We start from the raw sequence: 19,971 nt of genomic DNA, 5'->3' as shown, positions 1-19,971 counted from the left end.
ACTAGCATGTCACAACCTCCACAATTTCTTTCGGAATAAGGTGACCCCATCTTGCCGTGGAAGAGATGGAAACCTTTGTTTGATTCTTATTTGTTGGCCATTGGGGGAGAGAAATTTTCAGCAGTACGCAAGCAAGCTACGTTGTTACATAACTTGGGGGTTGAGGGCAGACATGTATACGATGGATTGGATTAAATTGTTCTTGGTCGTGGGGAAGGTGAACCGGAGAATATTTATGATATGTCCATCATGATGCTTGAAAGACATTTTGGTTCTAAAATTAATGTGGTTTTAGAACGCCATAAGTTTTTTAGCAGGGTTCAGGGTAAGCAAGAAAAAATTAACAGTTATGTGGCGGCTTTGAAAACGATGGCTCGCACTTGTGAGTTTGAACAATTGACTGATTCCTTGATCAGAGACCAAGTTGTGAGATGTACGAATGATGTAAAAGTCCAACAGAAACTTTTAGCAAAAAATCCTGATCTTAAGGAAACCCTAGCCATTGTTGAAGAGATGGAAAACACCAATATGTGGGTGCGGGAGATGAGGCCTGAGAAAGCTAATGATGCTTCGGTTGATGAAAAAGCAATTCATGAGATTAAAAAAATGATTTGAAGAAAGATGACCCTAAGGAAAATAAGCTTGGGTTCAAAGGAAGTGTAAGTGACAAGGAAAGGAAATTTCAAGAGTCAGAACAAGCTAATTCTAAAAATTTTAACTCCGAACAGAGTGGTTTCAAGAATATCAGGCCTGGTTTTAAGTGTTTTAGGTGTGGTAGTGACAGGCATCTTCCCAATAGTTCAAACTGCTTTGCAAGATCTGTGACTTGTAATAAGTGTGGCAAGAAGGGGCATTATGCAAGGGTTTGTCAATACAAGGGCAACCAAGTGGTACGTTATGTCAATGAAGAGGAAAAGTTTGTTTGTAGTATCAAGGAGAATGGACTTGTGGATGGTGATGACTTAGACATGCCTGTATGTGAAGTATCGATTGGTGGTCAACTTTTTCCTGTTTTGACTGATTCTGGTTCACCCTATACTATGGTGGGTGATGCAAATTGGGATGCTGTCTTTGGTTTAGACAAGATTGAGTTGTTTCCTCCTGACATCAATCCTGTGGGGTATGGTGGTGTCAGAATAGATGTGTTGGGATATGCAGTCAGGAAAATTCAATATAAAGACAGAGAAACTGTGGGGAAGGTGTATGTGGCTAAGAGGGGTGATCTTCTCCTGGGCTGGAGGCACCAGAGGGACATGGGGATTACTTTGAATCCCAACTCTCCAGAGAAAGTTTTACTTTTGTCTCGAGAGGTGTTGTCTAACAAAGATATCAGTTCATGTTTTCCAAGAGTTTTCAGTGATGAGTTGGGGTTACTTAGGAACTTTGAACATAAGATTATATTAAAAGAAAATGCTCAACCTTTTGTTTCCAGAGTAAGGAAGGTTCCTCATTTAATGATGGAGCCCTTAAAGCATGAACTTGATAAGTTGTTGGTCTTGGGAGTCATCGAGGAAATTGAGTGTTCTGAATGGTTGGCCCCAATCGTTTTAGCTCCCAAGGATGGTGGCAAGCGGATCCGCATGTGTGTGGACTTGCGCGGACTTAATAAGCACATTTGGGTTGACAGACAACCTTTGCCCAACATCTCTGAGACCCTTGCTCTTATCAAGGATGCTAAGTGTTTTAGTGTTATGGATCTGTCTTCTGCATACCATCAGGTTCTACTCCATCCAGATTCGAGACACTTGACATCTTTTGTGACACCTCTGGGTGCTTTTAGATTTGTTCGTATGCCTTTTGGCCTCGCTTCTGCTGCGGCATGTTTCCAGAGGGTCATGAATAAGGTGCTTGAAGGGTTGTCGAAGGTTCTTATCTTCCAAGATGATATCCTGGTGTATGGGAGAGACCAAGAGGAACATGATGAACATTTATGGATGGTTCTACTGAGGCTGCAAGAGGCTGGTCTAGTTATCAAAAAGGAAAAGTGTAAATTTGGAGTGTCATCTGTAAGTTATTTGGGACATACCATCTCTGCTGGTGGAATTAGTCCTAAATTGGATCTGGCTGAGAGTATTGTGAAGGCTCCTGTGCCTATCAACAAAGATCAAGTACGATCTTTTTTGGGTCTTGCAGAATTTTGCTCCAAATTTGTTCCAAATTTTGCGGCGATTGCATCTCCCCTTAGGTTGCTGCTCAAGAAAGGGGTGCAGTTTTCATGGTCTAGTGATTGTTCTTCTGCCTTTGATTCTATTAAAAGCAAGATTGGTTGTATGCCGACTTTGGGGCATTTTGATGCTTGCAAGAAAACTGTGCTGTGCACTGATGCTAGCATACTGGGGTTGGGGGCGGTTTTATCACAAGTTGTGAATGGTGAATCCAGAGTAATTGCCTTTGCGTCTCGTTCACTCAAGGGTGAGGAGGAACGCTACTCTGTGATTGAGCGGGAGGCATTGGCGGTTTTCTGGGCTATACATCACTTTAAGTTTTACCTTTGGGGCATACCTATTGTTATTAGAACTGATCACCGTCCTTTGTGTCAAGTTTTCACCTGCAGGGAATCTGATAATATCTCACCTAGGATCAAGCGTTGGATGGAAGGGTTAATGGAATTTAATTTTGTGGTTGAGTATGTGCAAGGTGCGAGGAATGCGATAGCTGATTGTCTTTCAAGGTTGCCGTTGGAACAGGCAGGGGTGGAGGTGGAAAACTCTTTGGTGGCATGGGTGCATGAATCTGCGGTTGATTCTGTGGAGTGGTCTTCTAATTCTCATGAGGACAGAGATTTGGAGATGCTCAAGGAGTATTCGGTCAAGGGTTGGCCTATGGACAGGGAGGTACCGGAGTCCTTGAGACCTTTTCTTAATGTAAAGGATGAACTGAGTGTTTTTGATGAAAAACTATTAAGAGGCAATCGTGTAATACCTCCACAAGGGCTCAGGGGAAAGATTGTCAATTTGGCACATGAGGGGCATTTGGGGAGAAATCTGACCAAAGCCAGGGTGCGTGAGTGGTACTGGTGGCCAGCGATGGATCGACAGTTGGAAGATGCTGTCAAAGATTGCTGGGAATGTGCAAACAGTGACAAGAGTAAAAAGACTCGGGTTGCGCCTCTTTCACCTGTAGATGTTCCTTCTGAGCCATGGTCCAAGTTGGGTTTGGATATTTCTGGACCTTTTGAGCTTTTTCCTCCTGATGAGCGTTATGTGTTGCTTTTGGTGGACTACACCTCTAAATGGGTAGTCACTAAATGTGTCTCTGTTGTAAATACTCGGACTGTTATTGAATTCCTTTCTGAGGAGTTTTCTAGAGAAGGCATTCCAAAATACCTTATCACTGATAATGGGGTGCAATTTGTCTCACATGAGATGTCCAGATTCTTAAAGGAGTTGACTATCATTCATTTCAAGACAGCTTTGTAATCTCCGCAAGCTAATGGTCTTGCGGAGAGCATGAACAAATTGGTTAAATGTTGTGCCCAGAGGGCTCTGCAGACTAGAACTTCTCTTAAGAAGATGCTCAGGGAAACGTGGTGGGCTCATCGTACTACCCCGAATTGGTTGACTTCTGTTTCTCCTTTTTCTATTTTGAGAGGGAGGAAGGCTCATGACAAGCTGAGTCCTGCTTGGTTGAAACTGGATGTGAATGATTTGAGGATGGATGAGCAGGTAGATGTGAAAAGAAGAGTCTATCAAAGGGAGTATAAGCGCAGATTTGATCAAAGGAATTCCACATTCCTTAGACGCTGGTGTGTTGGGGATGAAGTTTTGATCAGGAATCCTGGTCTGTTGAAGAAGGGGCGTCCAAGGTTTATGGGTCCTTTTGTCATCAGGGAGGTCAGGAGGAATGTGGTTGTGCTGGACTCTGGTGAAGTATGGAGCATGTCTAGGTTGGTTAAGTGGGAACCTGGTGTTGATGCTCGTGAATCTGACCAGGCATGTGAATCAGGTTCCAAGGAGGTCTACGATAATGCTACTACATGTGCTTCTGGTTCCGGCACTTGTAGGAGGTTAAGATGTAGGCCGAATTGGCATAAAGATTATCATATGTCTTGAAGTGTATATTTTGTTTTTGCCACTTCTTATTCCTTTTGTTGTTAAGGAATAATTTTGATCCTATATGTTCTGTTTCTTGCATTTTATTTCTCACATAAGTTATTCATCCTTTATTTTAAGGGTAGGGGATGTGTTGTGGGCTACCATGTCTCTTTTGTTCTTCCCTTTCTTGTCCTATCTTGCTTTCTCCTCTTGGGTCTGGAATGCATGTGTACATTCCAGGTGTCCAGGGATGAGCTGCGGGGGAGGTTCTGGAACTGGGGGAGCTTTGGCAGTTGAAAGCTGTGTCACTGCTGAGATGCTGTGTTGCTGTATAACCGTGGTCCTATTCTTGGTATCCTGATTAAACTACTGGAAGATTTCCACACGTCTTTGTCATCTTTTCACGAGCACAATCCATGCCTGGACCAGTTCTCCTAATGCATGCTGGTTCGCACAGTACTCTTTTGAGGACTACATCTACACTGGGGGGTAGACAACTCTGAGTATAAACTCTAGTGGAAACTGCAGCTACGATAGTGCAGTGGGAGAACACATGCAAGCACGCAGGCATGCGTGGACCATGGGAACCCGAACCCCAAGGGACGTCTCATGCATCACTATGTAAAAAGAACTACTGATGGACAGAATGCAGAACAATGTCATACATTCACCCCAGTACAGAGATCTGGGCCTAAATCCATCGTTTTTTTGCTCACCATGCCATTCCAGTTTGAACCCAGCCATATGCAAATCAGTCTTGACCCTGTGCCTCATGGGAACAGTCCAGCCCGAACTGCCAGACCAAGTCCTCCCTGGACTGGAAACAAGCATCCTAGTACTGGTTTGGGGGTTTCACCCCTCTTCAGCCAGGATAGCTTGATTCCAGTGGCATGGAGAGCACGGGACTCACGTCTGAGCATACCCGTCCCACTCGGGGTGACAAATGCAAAAAGAACTATTGATGGACAGAATGCAGAACAATGTCATACATTCACCCCAGTACAGAGATCTGGGCCTAAATCCATTGTTTTTTTGCTCACAATACCATTCCAGTTTGGACCCAGCCATTTGCAAATCAGTCTTGACCCTGTGCCCAATGGAAACAGTCCAGCCCGAACTGCTAGGCCAGGTCCTCCCTGGACTGGAAACAAGCATCCTAGGACCGGTTTCGGGGTTTCACTATGTAAGCAGGAATTATTTAAAGACTAATGTAGGTGGTCATTGGGAATCAAAGGAGTCGATGTGTGTGGGTGCTACAACTCAACAGTGTTTTTCCTGCTTGCAAAGTTAAGCTGCACAACAGATGCAGTGGTAGTGAAGAGGGTCCCGCTGCAACCCAGTCATAGCTGTCTTTCACAATCCTACCAGGTTTCGGGGTTCATCTTCTATCCATGCATTGTGGTCCATGACACCTTTGTTATGCACTTGGTTGCTTTGATGCTGAAATGTATCTCACCGGATTTCTTCTGCCCTGACAGGCAGCCAACCATGGCTTTCCCTCTCCATGGCGACTATACAGCTCTCAGTCATAACTGCAAAAGCGAGAGCTTAGTGTTTGGTGATTAAACAGCAGATCATGCAAAAATAGCACAGTGGTAGCCCATAGTGGTGACTCAGAGCGAGGGCGCTAGGGACGCTGGCCTTGTGGGATAGGGACAACTTGCTTATAATCAGAAGCAGATCCGACAACACGTCACACCATGGAGTATGGCCTGGTGGCAAAGTTGTCGGTTGAGTAAAGAGACCAGATACCAAATGCCTCAATCGATCACAACGCATGATTTCTGAGAAATCGTTTTATATCTCTCTACCTCGGCCTTAACGTCTGCATTAGATGGTATATATAAAACCAGAGGTCGAAGTAGGGGGGATCTGAGAGTCACGACATGCACACACTTTTTTAATTTAACAAAAACAGATCCCCTACATTCTGTTAAAAGTCTGACAGTTGAGATGCCTCGGCTATGAATAGAAGGGAGAGGGACTCCTGTGCTGTGAAGTTGATGATGGGGCAGACAGCTAAACGAAAAAACAACCTTCTTGCCAGCCTGCCCGCTGCCTGAAATAAATGTAAATGTGTGCAGTTCGTTAATCTACTAATGTAAGTCTGCTTGGAAGGTGGAACTGGCTTAAGTTATGGAGTTCACTTGAAGCTTGTGATGACAAAAATATATTCTTTGTGAGAGGTACTGTAATGGTGTTACCAGCTGAGCTGTGGAGTGGGCGCTTTTAAGGGGCAGGCATAATAGATGTTTGGAATAAGTACAGTCGCGTATATATGAAATGAGCTTTGGAAGCGCTTCTTTTTATTTTGGACCTAAATCTTTTCATGCATTTTGTGGCAGACTAACTTATATTGTGTGCAATGCAAGTTCAAAATAATGACTTTCATATTCACAGTGATTTCTGTCACAGGCATTGTAGCGCTAAAATACCCATCACTATTCCCCCCTGAAACAATCTGGATTCAATTCTGTGGCTCTCGGTTTACACTCGGACATCTGCACTGATTTTGTTAAACAATAGAAGTCTCAACATAAAGATCAACTTCCTTACCTTTGGTAAAGTTTTATATGGTGGAGACTCTTTAGCCACAGATTCCTTATACCTTTGAATTACCCCCACGCATACGACTGAATCTGGATTTTTTTTCGTGAGCAGTACCCCCGCGCGACGGTAGGTGGTGTAGTTTGGCTCTGCATCGCATCATCTATGCCGGAAGTAACATTCGCGGTGCCTATATAGGCAATGCGCTGTTATCAGTTACTTTTCATGACTTGTCACAACAGAAGCGCAGAGCCACCAAGTACACTAATCACTGGTGTGGAAAACTAGGGGCCTGCAAAGGAAAGCCTTGTCCCTAGAAATCTATTCACAGGCGGGGGGGGGGGGGGGGGGGATAATGGTTCGATTGGTAAGGAATGTGAGGCTAGATAGATTTGCTACCAGATAAGGTAAGTAACTTGTTCATCTGATAGAGTTCTCTAACCACAGATTACTTACCTTTGAATAGCTATCCAAGAAATGCCTCTCTGAAAATTGGCTTGAGGACCAATTTCACACAGGGAACTCCTGCAGGACCGAACGGGCAAAGTGCCTATCCAGACGGAACTGACTGTCCAGACAGTCGTGTTTGGTAAATGTGTGCAAAGATGCCCAAGTTGGTGTTTGGAAGACGCAGTGATTGCAGCTTTAACTCTAATGGAATGAGTACACAATCCCTCTGAGGGTTGCTTTTTTAGCCAATGGGTAGCAGATCTTGATATAGAGTATGCTCCATTGTGAGATGGTGCTTATCTGTACAGCCTGTCCCTTCTTCACTTCAACATCCCCCACGAAGAGTTGGTTGTCCATCTGGAACCCCCATTTGCAGTCAAGGTAGAACGACAATACTCTATTTGGGTCCAGAGAGTGGAGTCACTCCTCCTCTTTAGAGGGAAGTGGAGAGGCGTAAAAAGTAAGCAAGGTGATGGATTGGCCTACATGAATGGAGTGTTTAATTTTAGAAGAAAGAAGGGTCTTGTGCGAAGCATCAGCTTGTCAGGATAAATAGTGAGGTAAGGAAGTTTGAATGATAAGGCCTCAAGCTCATTGCCTCTCTGGGCAGATGTTATCGCAACCAGGAAGGCTGTCTAAATGTAAGGAGCCTAAGGGGACAATTGTGCAGAGGCTCAAAAGGAGCACATATAAGGAAAGTGAGGATGAAATTGAGGTCCCACTAAGGCATTACAAATGGAGAAGACAGAAACAAATGTTGTAAACATTTCAGAAACCTATGTTTGGAATTTGAAGAGATGGGTGATCAGGCAGCTGCAGAAAAGCGAAAATGGCAGAGAGATAGCCCTTCGGTGTGCCCAGAGCAGTGCCCTGCTGAGCAAGGGAAAGGATGAACAGGAGAACCCAAGAAGGGGGGTGGGGGGGCAGAAAGGGGATCAATGTGTCTTTCTGTGCACCATGTCACAGATTTTGGCCAGCGAAAGGCATAAACCAACTTGGTGGAGGGATGCCTGGCTGCCAAGTTAACGTCACAGACTTCGGGAGGAAAGTCAAAAGCTGTCAACTGTCGCTGCTTAATCTCCATGCAAGAAGATGAAGATAGGGACGGCTCCTCTGCTATTGCAGAGGAGCTTTGCTCCACTGCTTTTAAGCAGTGTAAAGAAGAGAAACAAAAAATGATAATAACTTGAAGTTATTATCATTTTATGCTTCGTGAAGTGTCCTGTTGCTTCACGGGCGGGTGGGCTGCTTTGCTCACGGAGCAGGGCAGGGGAGGAGTGGTTTGCCTAATCCTAAGTACGCAATGGCTGTTTGGTTGTCCATCTCAGGCTGCCCAAACCAGTCATGCGCACTTCCCTCTTCTCCATGCAGGCTACATTACAGCCTGGATGTAGAGCATGCCCATCCCTCCAGCCCCTGGGTGAGCGCTGTGTCAATGCGCTCAGACCAATCACAACACTGCATCGCAGTGTTGTGATTGGCTTAGGAGAGGGAGCCTGGCTGCCTGCTTCCTGTTCTTGTAGTCTAGAATATTCCCCAGACGTGTGACTTGATCTGGAAAATCTTGAGCTTTACCGCTGCGTCCCAGTAGGTGGCCTCAATCAACTTAGCGTTGTCATCATCTACTTCAGAACGGACATACGCAGTGACTGTATAGGTGCCAGCCCTGCACGCTGATATCAGTTTCTTTTGTGACTATTCCATGCCAAAAACACGGAGCCATGACTGAATGAGTGACCAGTGTGCAGAAGCCAACAATATCTTTTGGGTGAAGAGCCCATTTCACAGAGCAGGGAGGATGGTAGGGTCGGTGAGGATTCTGTGTTTGGATAGTGTCTCTACCAGAAAAAAGCTTTACCAAATGTAAGTAACTTGTTCGTCTGATAGAGAATAATATTTGCATATACATCATCTTAGAAAAGATACCCAAGCAATGCCTTCCCAGAGGTGGGTCTGCGAACTGGCTTAAACCAAAAAGTCCTGAAGGACCGAATGAGCAAAAGGTCCCATTTCAACTGACATGACTGTCCAGGCAGTAGAAGTTTGTGAATGTATGCAGTGATGCCCACAGAGCAGCCTGACAGATGTCCTGGGCAGGCACTCAAGTGCTAATGGCGTAGTGGCTTGATGGAATGAGCACGCAAGCCTTCAGAAGGTTGCTGCCCAGCAAATGCGTAGCAGATTTTAATGCAGAGCACAATCCAATGGAAGATGGTCCATTTCTGCACTGCCTTGCCTTTTTTACGCTCCAGTGAACTCAATGAAGAGCTGATCATCCACCTGGTGTACTTTTGTACAATCGATGTAAAAGGAGAGGGCTCTTTTTATGCCCAAAAAAGAATCTTCCTTGGAATGATGAGGTGAAGCACCAAAATATCGGCAGGGTGATGTTCTGGCTGAATTGGAATGGAATCACCACTCTTCTCAAGAAAGAGCCCCAGTTCGAAGAACCAGTTTGTCTGAGTAGAAGTTCATGTAAGAAGGGTTGACAAAAAGAGCATGACACTTGCTTACCCTCCTGGCCAACGTAATTGCCACTTAAAGGGCTGTCTTAAGCATCAGAATTCTCAAAGTGCAGCAGTGCATGGGTTGAGCCGGGAATAACAAAAGGGGCAGGTGGGAAGAAATGGAGTAAGCCCTTCTGAAAACGTGCCACAACAAGTGAAATAAAGAGAGATGATCCACCAACCGCAATATGCTCACAGTAGCAGATAGGTAACATTTAACAGTGTGCAGAGGGCAAGGCCTTGTCAGGCTAAGAATAGCACAACCAACACCACCTTTGACAAGGAGGCAGCAAGTGGGTCAACTTGTCATGAATAGCACCAAGCCACTAACCAAAAGCAAGCATAAACTGTCTTTGTCAAGGGACACCAGGCTGTCTGAATTACATTACAGATTTCGGGAGGAAGACATTCAACTGTTGTCACTCAATCTCCAGGCATGAAGTTAGAGAGTGTGCAGGTGTGGGTGCAAGACCCTTCCCTGCCCTGCTGCTGGGGCAGGAGATCCTCCCAATGGGGCATCCTGATCAGAGGATGAATGCTCATGCTCAGGCATTCTGGATACCAAACTCCCCATGGCCAGTCCGAAGCTACAAGGATGACTTTAACCCGGTCGGTTCTTGTCTTCTTCAGAATTCGGGGTAGGAGTGGTATCAGCAGAGAGACGTGCTGGAGTCTTGAGTTCCTGTCTGGAACACATCTTCTAGTGAGAGCCGCTTTGGAAACTTCTATGCACAAAACTGCTGCTATTGCGTGTTATCAGCGGGGCGAACAGATTGAGTGATGATTTTCCCAATTCTTGGAAAAGACCTTGCATCACCTCTGAATGCAGATGACATTCATGGTCTGTGAGGCTTTGATTGCTGAGTTTTTATGCTCTGGTGTTCAGTGATCCACAAGGTATTGTATAACTAGGAAGATGTCCTGATGTTCCAGCTATGTCCAGAAGTGCAGGGCCTTCCGGCACAGGGCTCACAACCCCACTCTGCCCCGTTTGTTGTAATACCACATGGTGGTAGTGTTGACCGTGAACACTTGAGCCAGCCATCCCCTGATGGATAGGAGGAAGGCTTTCAATGACAAGTGGATAGCCCTTAACTCCAGAAAGCTGAGCTGAGATTCCACCAGAGCCTTCTGATCACCACCTCTCCCAGGTGGCCACACTATCCCAGAAGTGATGAATTGGTCATCACTGTCAGCTCAGGGTGGGAAAGGGTGAGGGGTCTGCTGCTGATCTAATCACAGTTCATTAACCACTGCTCCAAATTATTTGCAGTCTCCCTTGATATCTGGACCAGGTTGGAGAGATTTCCCTGGTGCTGTGCCCACTTAGACTTCAGTTCATGCTCCAAGACCCGCATGTGCCATCTGGCATGTTTCACCTGCAGGATGCAGGAGGCCATCAGACGAAGCAACCTCAGAGTCAGTCTCACTGAGATCCAAGACTGAGGCTAAAACAGTGAGATCATAGCCCGAATGTCCAAGGCTCTCCACTCTGGAGAGTGAGCGCAGAATTGCACATGTCCAAAATGATTCAAAAGAAAGGGATCATCTGGGAAGGAGTCATCGGTGACTTTGGCATGTGGATGGTGAACCACAGCAAATGCAGAAGGTTTGCTGTTGTCTGGAGGTGGGTAATGTCTGTCATCCAGATGGGGGAAGTCTGGAATCCCTGACCTCCAAAGATATGGTACAACCACTACCATCACTTACATGAACACCCAAGGGGCATTAGTGAAGTGCAAGGGCAGCACAACGAATCGGAAATGCTCCTCGTCTACTGTGATCCACAGGTAACGAATGAGGGCCTGCAATACTGGACTGTGGAAATCCCCATCCAGGTGGTCCAATGCTACCATCCAGTCTCTGGGATCCAAGGCAGACAGGACCTGAGCCAAAGTGAACATTTTGAATTTCCTATTCCGTGGGAAGGCGTTGAGAGGTTAAAGATCTAGGATAGGACAGAGACCTCTGTTCTTTCTTGGCACCAGATAGTAGCAGGAATAAAAACCAAGCCTTACTTTGATGCTGGCCCCCTCTCTATGGCTCCTTTGGCCAAAAGAGCCAGATGTTCCTGATGTAGCAAGGAGAGATGGCCCTCCATCAGCCATTCTGAGGATGGTGGTATGGGTGGCATGGCTTCCAGGAATGGAAGAGTATAGCCCTGCTGTACGATTTGGAGAACTCCCTTGTCAGAGGTTCTTACTTGCCATTGGGGCAGGTGTTGCCTGATCCTGCTACCAACGGGATGAGTGTGCTGCATTACGAGCTCACTAAAGAGGTTTGCAGGCTGTGGCAGTCAGAGGGATGGGGGACTGGGCAATATGCTGGATGTGGTTTCCACGTCCTTTGTGGGGTCCCTGTACCCAGCCACGAAAGGACTGGGAAGACTGCTGACCTGGAGGGTACGGTTGGAAATGCGAACAAGCTTGGGGCCCCCGGTCATGGCCACAAAAGGGACAAAAGGAGGAGTGCTGTTGTCAGGACCCAAGGAGAAGCCTAGGGATATGGCGGTGACCCGACTCTCCTTGAAGTGCTTGAGCACCGTGTTAGCCTTATCTCCAGATAGGCTGGAGCCTTAAAAGGCATGTATATCAGAGAAGATTAGACATCCCCTGAAAACCCAGTTGATCTCAGCCTTGTGTGATGGTGGAGTGCCACCATTGAGGCCATGGCCCTGCCTAGCAAGTCTATGGTGTCCAGTCCACAATGAGTGGTGAACTTTGCTGCGTCCTGACCATCTAGCAATACCTGGTTCAAGATGGTCCGGCTCTCTTCTAGGAGCATGGACAGCAGCTGTGCAACTAAGTCCCATAAAGCATGAGTGTATCGCCCCAAAAGGCATGTGGTGTTCACTCACCGCAATGCTAGGCTGGTGGAAGTAAATATTTGATTCTCTTTCCAAAGGTGTCCAACCTCTTTGATTCGCTATCAGGTGGAGTACTAGGGAATGCGCTCAGGTTCAGTTTGGCTGTAGAGCCCTGCACCACCAGGCTCTCCAGAGAGGTCTTCTGGGAAAGAAAAACGGAGTCTTGGGGGGTGGGACGGTGGCGGCGGGCTAGCATCCTGGGCATGGGAGCCCACATGCATGGTTTAGTCCAGGCCTCCAGGAGAATGTTGGTGAGGGCCTCATTAAAGGGGAGTAGAGGCTCCACAGAGCTTAGCCCTGGTTGAAGCACCTCAGTTAAGACATTGGCCTTGACCTCAACAAAGGGAAGATGCAGGTTGAGGACCTCAAATGCCTTTCACATCACCATAGTAAATGATGCTCCTTCCTCCATGACGGGGCCCAGAGGAGTAACCAACCCAGTCTAGAGATATGTCCAGACCACAAGCAAAGCCCAAATCGTCATGCCAGTTCTCCTTCTGGTAGGATTCATCCTCTAAGAGGCCATAACTCTCTTCATCCTCACCACCCTCCTTTGGTGTGCAGCAGCCATCGTTAAGTACAATTTATTTTGTATTTTTCACCAACAAACTCCCAAAGCAAGAGTTTAAGTCTGAAAAAACAAAAATTATTTTAACCCATAATCTGGACGTTTTCTTCCAGTGCATGGGAGACATTTTTGTTTTCTGTCTGTTCTGTATATCAGCATGCTGGCCTGCTGTAGCGTGATGATACATATCCATGTCATAGCACTTTCTTTTCTTTTTTTCAGTTTTTACCAATACAGGACAGCAAAGCTAATAGGTATACTTTGGTAACCAAAAGGCGAGACCTATTGGCTTTCCCAATGCATATTTACACTGCTAAGGGGGTTTGGACAGTGCTCAGGGGGACACCACTGAGTCGGGATCCACATTGGAATGCTTAAGAACACGACAGTGCTCATGAGGGAGGTAGCGAGTCATTGAATGTTTTAAAACGCATGAGGTATATATCTTGCAGGTGCCAGCTATGCCCACTGTATGCAAGATAATCAAATAATCCTTAAGGCTGAAGCCTGAGGGTTCCACCTAAAAGAGGTGCTAAATTAATAAAAAAAAGAACAGAATATGTTCTCTTTTCCCAATGGCTGAGAAGCACTCCACATGACAAAGTTCTATCTTGCCTATACGCTGAAAATCTATCTGTACATTATTTCGGTCCATGAACAAGAATTTGGGTTTAGTTAATTTCATTGATGCTAGCACCACAAACTGAGAATCAAAAAGGTGAGGAAATAAAAGTTAAGAATTAAGTACTTAATTAATTAATCAGAATTTTTTGTTTGTTATTGTTGACATTTTGAGGTTGCTAGTCCTGCCTAAGCAGCTACTCTCTGTCGTCTCTTGGAGAACTGTGGGTATACACTATCTCTGTTATAAAATGTGTACTACACCTGCCCGACGTTCCACTGCGGTCTGTTTTTTGTTAATCTATTGTTTTGGAACACTTTTATTTGAAATCTTTGAATAGTACCACTAGGAGCCTTACGTACCTTATTGATATTTTACATATTTGTGCTGAGTTTCTTTAATATTAGTTTAGCGATTATGATGAAGAAACTACAAAACGGCCAGTATTTTAAGTAAGCCTGGGCGAAGCACTACGCTACGCTCGCGTAGTTTGCGAAGTTCGCGCTACTTCGCACTACGCGAACTGCACGTAGCACAGTGCGAACACGCGTAGCATAGTGTTGCGTAGTGCTGCGGTCATTTTTTGCTTGCTCGCGGTCCTCAACGTCAAGTTGGCGACCGCGAGCAAGCAAAATGACATCCCGGCGAGACTTTTTCCTTGTTCGCGATCAGCAACAGCAAGTTGGCGATCGCGAGCATGGAAAATAAACCTCCCGGCGAGATTCCCAACGCGAGGAGGTCAGGTTTCTCATTGCGAGGGGTCGCGTATGCTCGCGATGAGAAACTACAAGTTCGCGTTGAGAAAGCTGCCGCTCGAGTAAAAATCTACTCGAGCAGCAGAAAACTACAGCTCGCACTGTGCAAGATGCCATTTTCAATGATTGCACAGTGCCGGTTGCTTGTCCGCACTGTGCAATCATTGAAAACAACATCTTGCACAGTGCGAACATGTTACTACGCAGTTTGCGAAGTGCTACGCGTAGCTCGCGTAGTGCGAACTTCACTTTGCGTAGCTTCGCGAAGTGCTACTTCGCGAACTACGCCCACCCTTAATTTTAAGCATTTGCAAATATGTTCCTCAAAATAGTACTATATTGTTGTAAAGTTACAACATTTTCTAATCCCTAGAGCTCTGAATGTTTAACCCCTAAGAAGAGACATTGATACACAGCTACTGTTAGACACCTTTGTGCCAAATGTTACTGCCTTGTTATATCGTTTTCCGAAAGGACTTAGCCTGTTGGGTTGGGACACTTGCTACTCGTGGCACTCAGCAGTGGAAGGATTCAAAACATAAAATATGTCTTTATGCTTTGGGGTTTGTATGTTTTTATTAACCTCTGTTACATCAAATAACCAATATTGTTTGTCAAAAAAAACACATCTTCGAAGTAGCACTCACTTGGACTGCAAGTGGTCCACGTTTTTAGGCTAGGTAATTAAGCCAAAGGTTTGGTGTCCCCAGCGAGGAATTGAACAACAGTACATCCTGCTATAGTTGGGATAAAAACTAATGAAATGCAGCAATGTGCATGCAAGGGCGTATTGCTCAACTTTACTTTGTGGTAAAACGCGGCACAGTGCCCTATCTAAAAACGTCAAATAAAATAAACCGGTGCTAAGGAAGGAAAGGACCGAGGGAACTTATCTTAAATACTGATAGTCCTAAGAGGAATGAACTCCCTGGGACTTTTTATTCAGTTTCCCCAAGACATGCAAGCAGTGCTTAATTTGTAAAAACGTAAGTGCCAGACTCAAGGTGTTCCACATCTACCGCAAAACCCACAGCTCCTGCTACTGAATGGCAGTGTCAGGATTCCCTACTTACTATCACACTTAAACATGTGTGACATTGTGGACTATTGCAGGCCATCCCAGGATGTAGATACGACCGGGAAGGCCAAGTTTTCGATTTTTTTAATACTATGTATTCCAAACTATTGGTGCTGTGCTGAAAATAAATAGAATAAGCTCGCCACCGAGTGTTGTACTCACATAAACAAGTGCTGATGTTTAAAATTAAGTACTGGTGCCGACCACCGGACGACACTGGCACAAATTAAGCATTGACAGTGGTTAATTTGTAAAAGAATAAGCACAGGGCTCAGCATTTTGCACAGAAGCGCACGGGTGCTATTGCATATCAGGATGCCGAACCCCAATGCTATGTAGTTTTAATTCTATCTCATGCTTCTTTAAACCACAACCAGACACTCCGTGTCTTTCTCTAACAGGTTCCCGCTTTCTTCTTTTGTGACAGTTATTCTGTCTTTCTCTTCTACCTTCTTTACTCTTGTGTGTTCTCCCTCTCTTGCTAAGGATCAAAGTCTAATAGTTGAACAAAGTACCGGTCCCGAAAAGGGAATGCCGGTGGGCTCCACTTGTAATCACCGGTTCAAATTAAGCATTTAGTGTTTCACAAATTAATTTCTGTTTCAAAAGGAAAATAAAACATCAAAGGAGTCACCAGGCATTACATCTTAAAGGAGAGCTCATACTCAGCTAATGCTTTCATTTCAGACTATTAGGGGCAACCTTTCTAACTCAATGTTTAAAAATTAATCAACAACAATTTTCATATTTCTTCATCCTCCCTGGAATTTTTTCAAGAACCAAAATCTTTTCCGGCCTAGTTCGATCTAAAATGTCATGGAGGTGCAATACGAGTAGGAAACGAGCATGGTGGATGTTCTGGGAGCCAGTATCCTCTCCGTTATCAAAAAATACACCTGTCAGAATGGGGAGAGAATTGAAAGTGAAGCACCAAAGGAGGCAAAATCATGCATCTTCCCACAGATACATACTTGCAAAACAATAAAAACCAACGATGCCACCTTTCACCAATTAACTAAAAAAAAAGAGTACCATGTTGACAAATGCAGACAGGAAAACCAGCGTAATGGTGAAGACTCCAACAATGGTGCTGTTGATCTTGGACTGGACGATCTTTCTTGCAAAGCTCTGGACTGGAGATGGAAAAAGCTGGAGAAAAGATAAAGAGTAAGGAAAAAAACCATGAGATCATTGAACATCAAACCTTGTACAATGTACACACCGACAGCTGGCTACAAGTACTAAGCAATTGATCTTACTGTTTCCAGGTGTACACTTTATAATCCGAATCCAGGGGTCTCCAGGGTCAGGTAGTCTACGCTAGATTTTAAGCACCTCAAGTGTTACTCATTTACACACAATTTATCTGAAGAATAATTATTTGTGTAGCCAGAGGTTAGCCGGACTGTGGCCCACATGTAGTAAACAATTTTACAGTCGCAGTTGCATAGCTAGACCTTTGGCCACCCATGGCGGTCCCTGCATTTGCACGCAGCACCGGCCGCAGGTAAGAGCTGCGGGGGGTTGGGGGGATGCAGATCCTGAGTTTACCGCCCGTGACGGCTGCAGGTAAGAGCGGGGGTGCTACCGATCCTCCTTTGCCACCTTCGACAGCTGCAGGGAAGGGGGACTCCACCACCCCGAAAACTCATGCCGTCCAGGGTGGACCTGCAGCCCCTGCTCACCCCTTGCTAGGTCACTGTACAGTTGCAAACACTGCCTTTTTCAAAATCTGCAAAATGGCTTTGGGCCATTGTCTAAACCTCCTTTGAGAGCCTTTCGGTCGCACAAAATGGGCTTTGTAAGTCATTCAAAATTGCATGAAAGGGGACTCTGACACATGTTGGTATTCTCCTTATGCAAACCCTTACCTGCTCTTTTCCTGCACACCATGTGCAGAGCTGCTCTCTCACCAACTATGGTATTAGTGGGTAATGTGCAAGCAGTACAAGGATAGAAAAGGAATTCCTAACCTCAAACATCCTAAAACCTATAAATTTACTCACTGAACATGCATTTTGCCCTAATACCAGATATAAAAAAAACAATTAATTGTTTTCCCTAAAAATGTCTAGTTGAACCTCTTGAATTAACAATTTCTAGCTGTTGAGTAACCCCCTAACTGTTTATTAGGGCTGTATGTTTAATGTCATTTATCTCTATAATGTCAATTGTTATAAGATGTATTGAATTTTTAGAAAGTGCCAGTAATTTAGGAGTGTCGAGAAACTTTTCTTAAATAACCCTTGACCAGAACCAGGTTGTAAAAGTGCCTGCTTAATCGAACAATTCGATATCCCTCAACACCGCAATCGATGTCCTTGAGTATGTGGAGTCCAAAGGGCTGGACCTGACATATCTACTCCTGCCCTCACTCATCTCCTTTCTGAACAGTATTAATGATATGTGCATTTTGGCCAAACAAATTCCATCACAACACATTTCTTTCTGAGCAACTGAAAAATCAAAGACAGCCTCCTTTCAAAAGAAACCTTTTCGAGGTATGTTATGATAATGTATATTTATAAAGCGCCAAAACACTAACGGTCTCTAAGCGCTGTTGTTAGGCAAACATAATCTACCTTGTGGATGATGTATCAACAGAGCATCTCTGGCATACTTGCAGCTTAGCAATAAGTAAACCTCCAGGAATACAGCCAGACATGGCACAATACTCACCTGTAAACATGAAGCCCATAGCCGGTTTTGATTTAGTTGACTGATCGATGGCGGGGGACATTGTGAACACATAGGTAACTTAAAAGATGTTTCTAGGAAATAACCCACAGAAAAACTCCTGGACTGTAGTAGTAGCCCACTACGTTTGGAATATCCTACATTTAAAGGTGTCTCAGTGTCATAATGAAAAAGTCAATATTTTGGTGTTTTTCTTTTATAAATCACACAGCCAAGTAAATAAGACCACAATAACAATCTGATACAGGACCTGTATTTGCAATTATAAATGTTTTTTTTAAAGCTCCTCGTGTCTGTTTAAGGGTCAGATACCGCTTTAAAAAATCTCCCCCACTTGGTAGGGCATTGGGTTGAGAGTGCTGTGTTGCTCAGGACCATTACCTGCTCCCTTGAGTACTCCCACTAGATGCCCAAAGAGGAAGCTGTCTCTGGAAAACTCTCCTGCAGGGCAAGCTTTCACTTTGCCAATCAGTTTCCACCACCACCCAGGGGCTGGTAACTGCACAGTAGTAAACAACTGCAACTGGGAGGGACGTTCCCTTTTCATGCACCCTCCTTTTTATAAAAGGAAAGGGGTCACAAAAGCCCTATCATGAGCTGGAAAGATTTTGGTAACTAGTAAAAGGCCATTTGTACATTGCAAAACACCCTTTGGCAGTTGCAAGTCCTGTGCTTTTGTGAATTGCTGGATTAGTGACCTCAAAGGAGCTTTACACATCTGGCCCATAAATTAATTTACTACAATATTCCTAAAGCCGCTACTATTCTCCTCATTTCTGAATCACAAAAGCAACCGAACAAGCAAAATATCGTAGGCTAGTCATGAGACCTAGAAGTAACTCAGTAGTAAATGTCATGTATAGAGCCTGAAGTTCTAGAATATAAGTAATGATTTCACTCTCATAGCAGTGTCAGTCTGGTAAGTTGTATAAATTGTAAGTAAAAAAACAATCAGCGCAGGATTGCTTTCTGAAAGAAAGCCTCAATAATGGAAACAAGACGCTTGCAGTAGTATAATTTGACTAATATGAACTCCAACTTACCTACACAATTCAGTCCTCAATTAAAAAATAATTTGTTTTTTTGTCATAGAGTATATAGTATGATACCACCTAAAGACATTTTGTCCTGCTGATCAAGGCAACATTTTTCACATTGCTGGACTTCAAAACTCACTTGACCAGGAATGTCAACTAGTGTCAAAAAGATTCAATTAGAATCTGTTACCAGTATTAATATCTGTACATGACCGATAAACAAATTATGGGAAGTGAAGAAGAGCTGTAGCGCATAGGCTGACACTCCTCTGACACAGAACTTTACACAAACTATAGAGTCCGACCCAAGTGAATCAATATAAGAACCCTCCCATCGTCCTGAAAAAAAAATAATACTTTTGCTTTAAAGAACTCCCACCCACCAGAAGTACCCCTTGGTGGCAAGCTTCATCATAAAATGTCTTCTCATTCTGTTGTGGAACAGGATATGCTACAACCTATGAGGTATACAGGAGCACTTTGTTGGATAAGGAATAGGGTAGTGTTACTCTTTAAAAATACTTGCCTGGTAGCCCTAACATTTTAATCTGGGCCCCAGCCAGTATGATTAAGAACAGGAAAAGTTAGGAAGTAAATGGGTATATATTAAGGCACTTAATAGTGCTCCATAGGTATTACCACGTGTGCCAGTTCCATGCGGTCTTAACCATGCAAATCTTAACCACACATATGCCTTTACCACACATGCCTTTACAACGAAATATGCATTGTTAAGGCATGTATGGTAAAGACATATGTGTGGTTGAGACGTATCAGCTAAGTGTTACCCCCTGATCCTTGCCCCCCGCA

At 44.6% G+C, this 19,971-nt stretch overlaps 1 protein-coding gene across 1 annotated transcript in view; it reads right to left on the bottom strand.

The window, feature by feature from the left end:
• Positions 1 to 19,971, bottom strand: part of ADCY5 (adenylate cyclase 5) — a 1,541,762-nt gene that overhangs the window by 152,819 nt on the left and 1,368,972 nt on the right. The window contains exon 13 of the mRNA XM_085647314.1: positions 16,460 to 16,576. Within this exon, the coding sequence (XP_085503440.1) occupies positions 16,460 to 16,576 (117 nt within the window). The remainder of the gene's footprint in view (positions 1 to 16,459; positions 16,577 to 19,971) is intronic.

Source organism: Triturus cristatus, chromosome 3_2, assembly GCF_964204655.1.
Source record: "Triturus cristatus chromosome 3_2, aTriCri1.1, whole genome shotgun sequence".
Taxonomy (NCBI): Eukaryota; Metazoa; Chordata; class Amphibia; order Caudata; family Salamandridae; genus Triturus; species Triturus cristatus.
The sequence above is the reverse complement of the archived record's forward strand: the minus strand, read 5'-3'. Positions and strand labels throughout refer to the sequence as shown.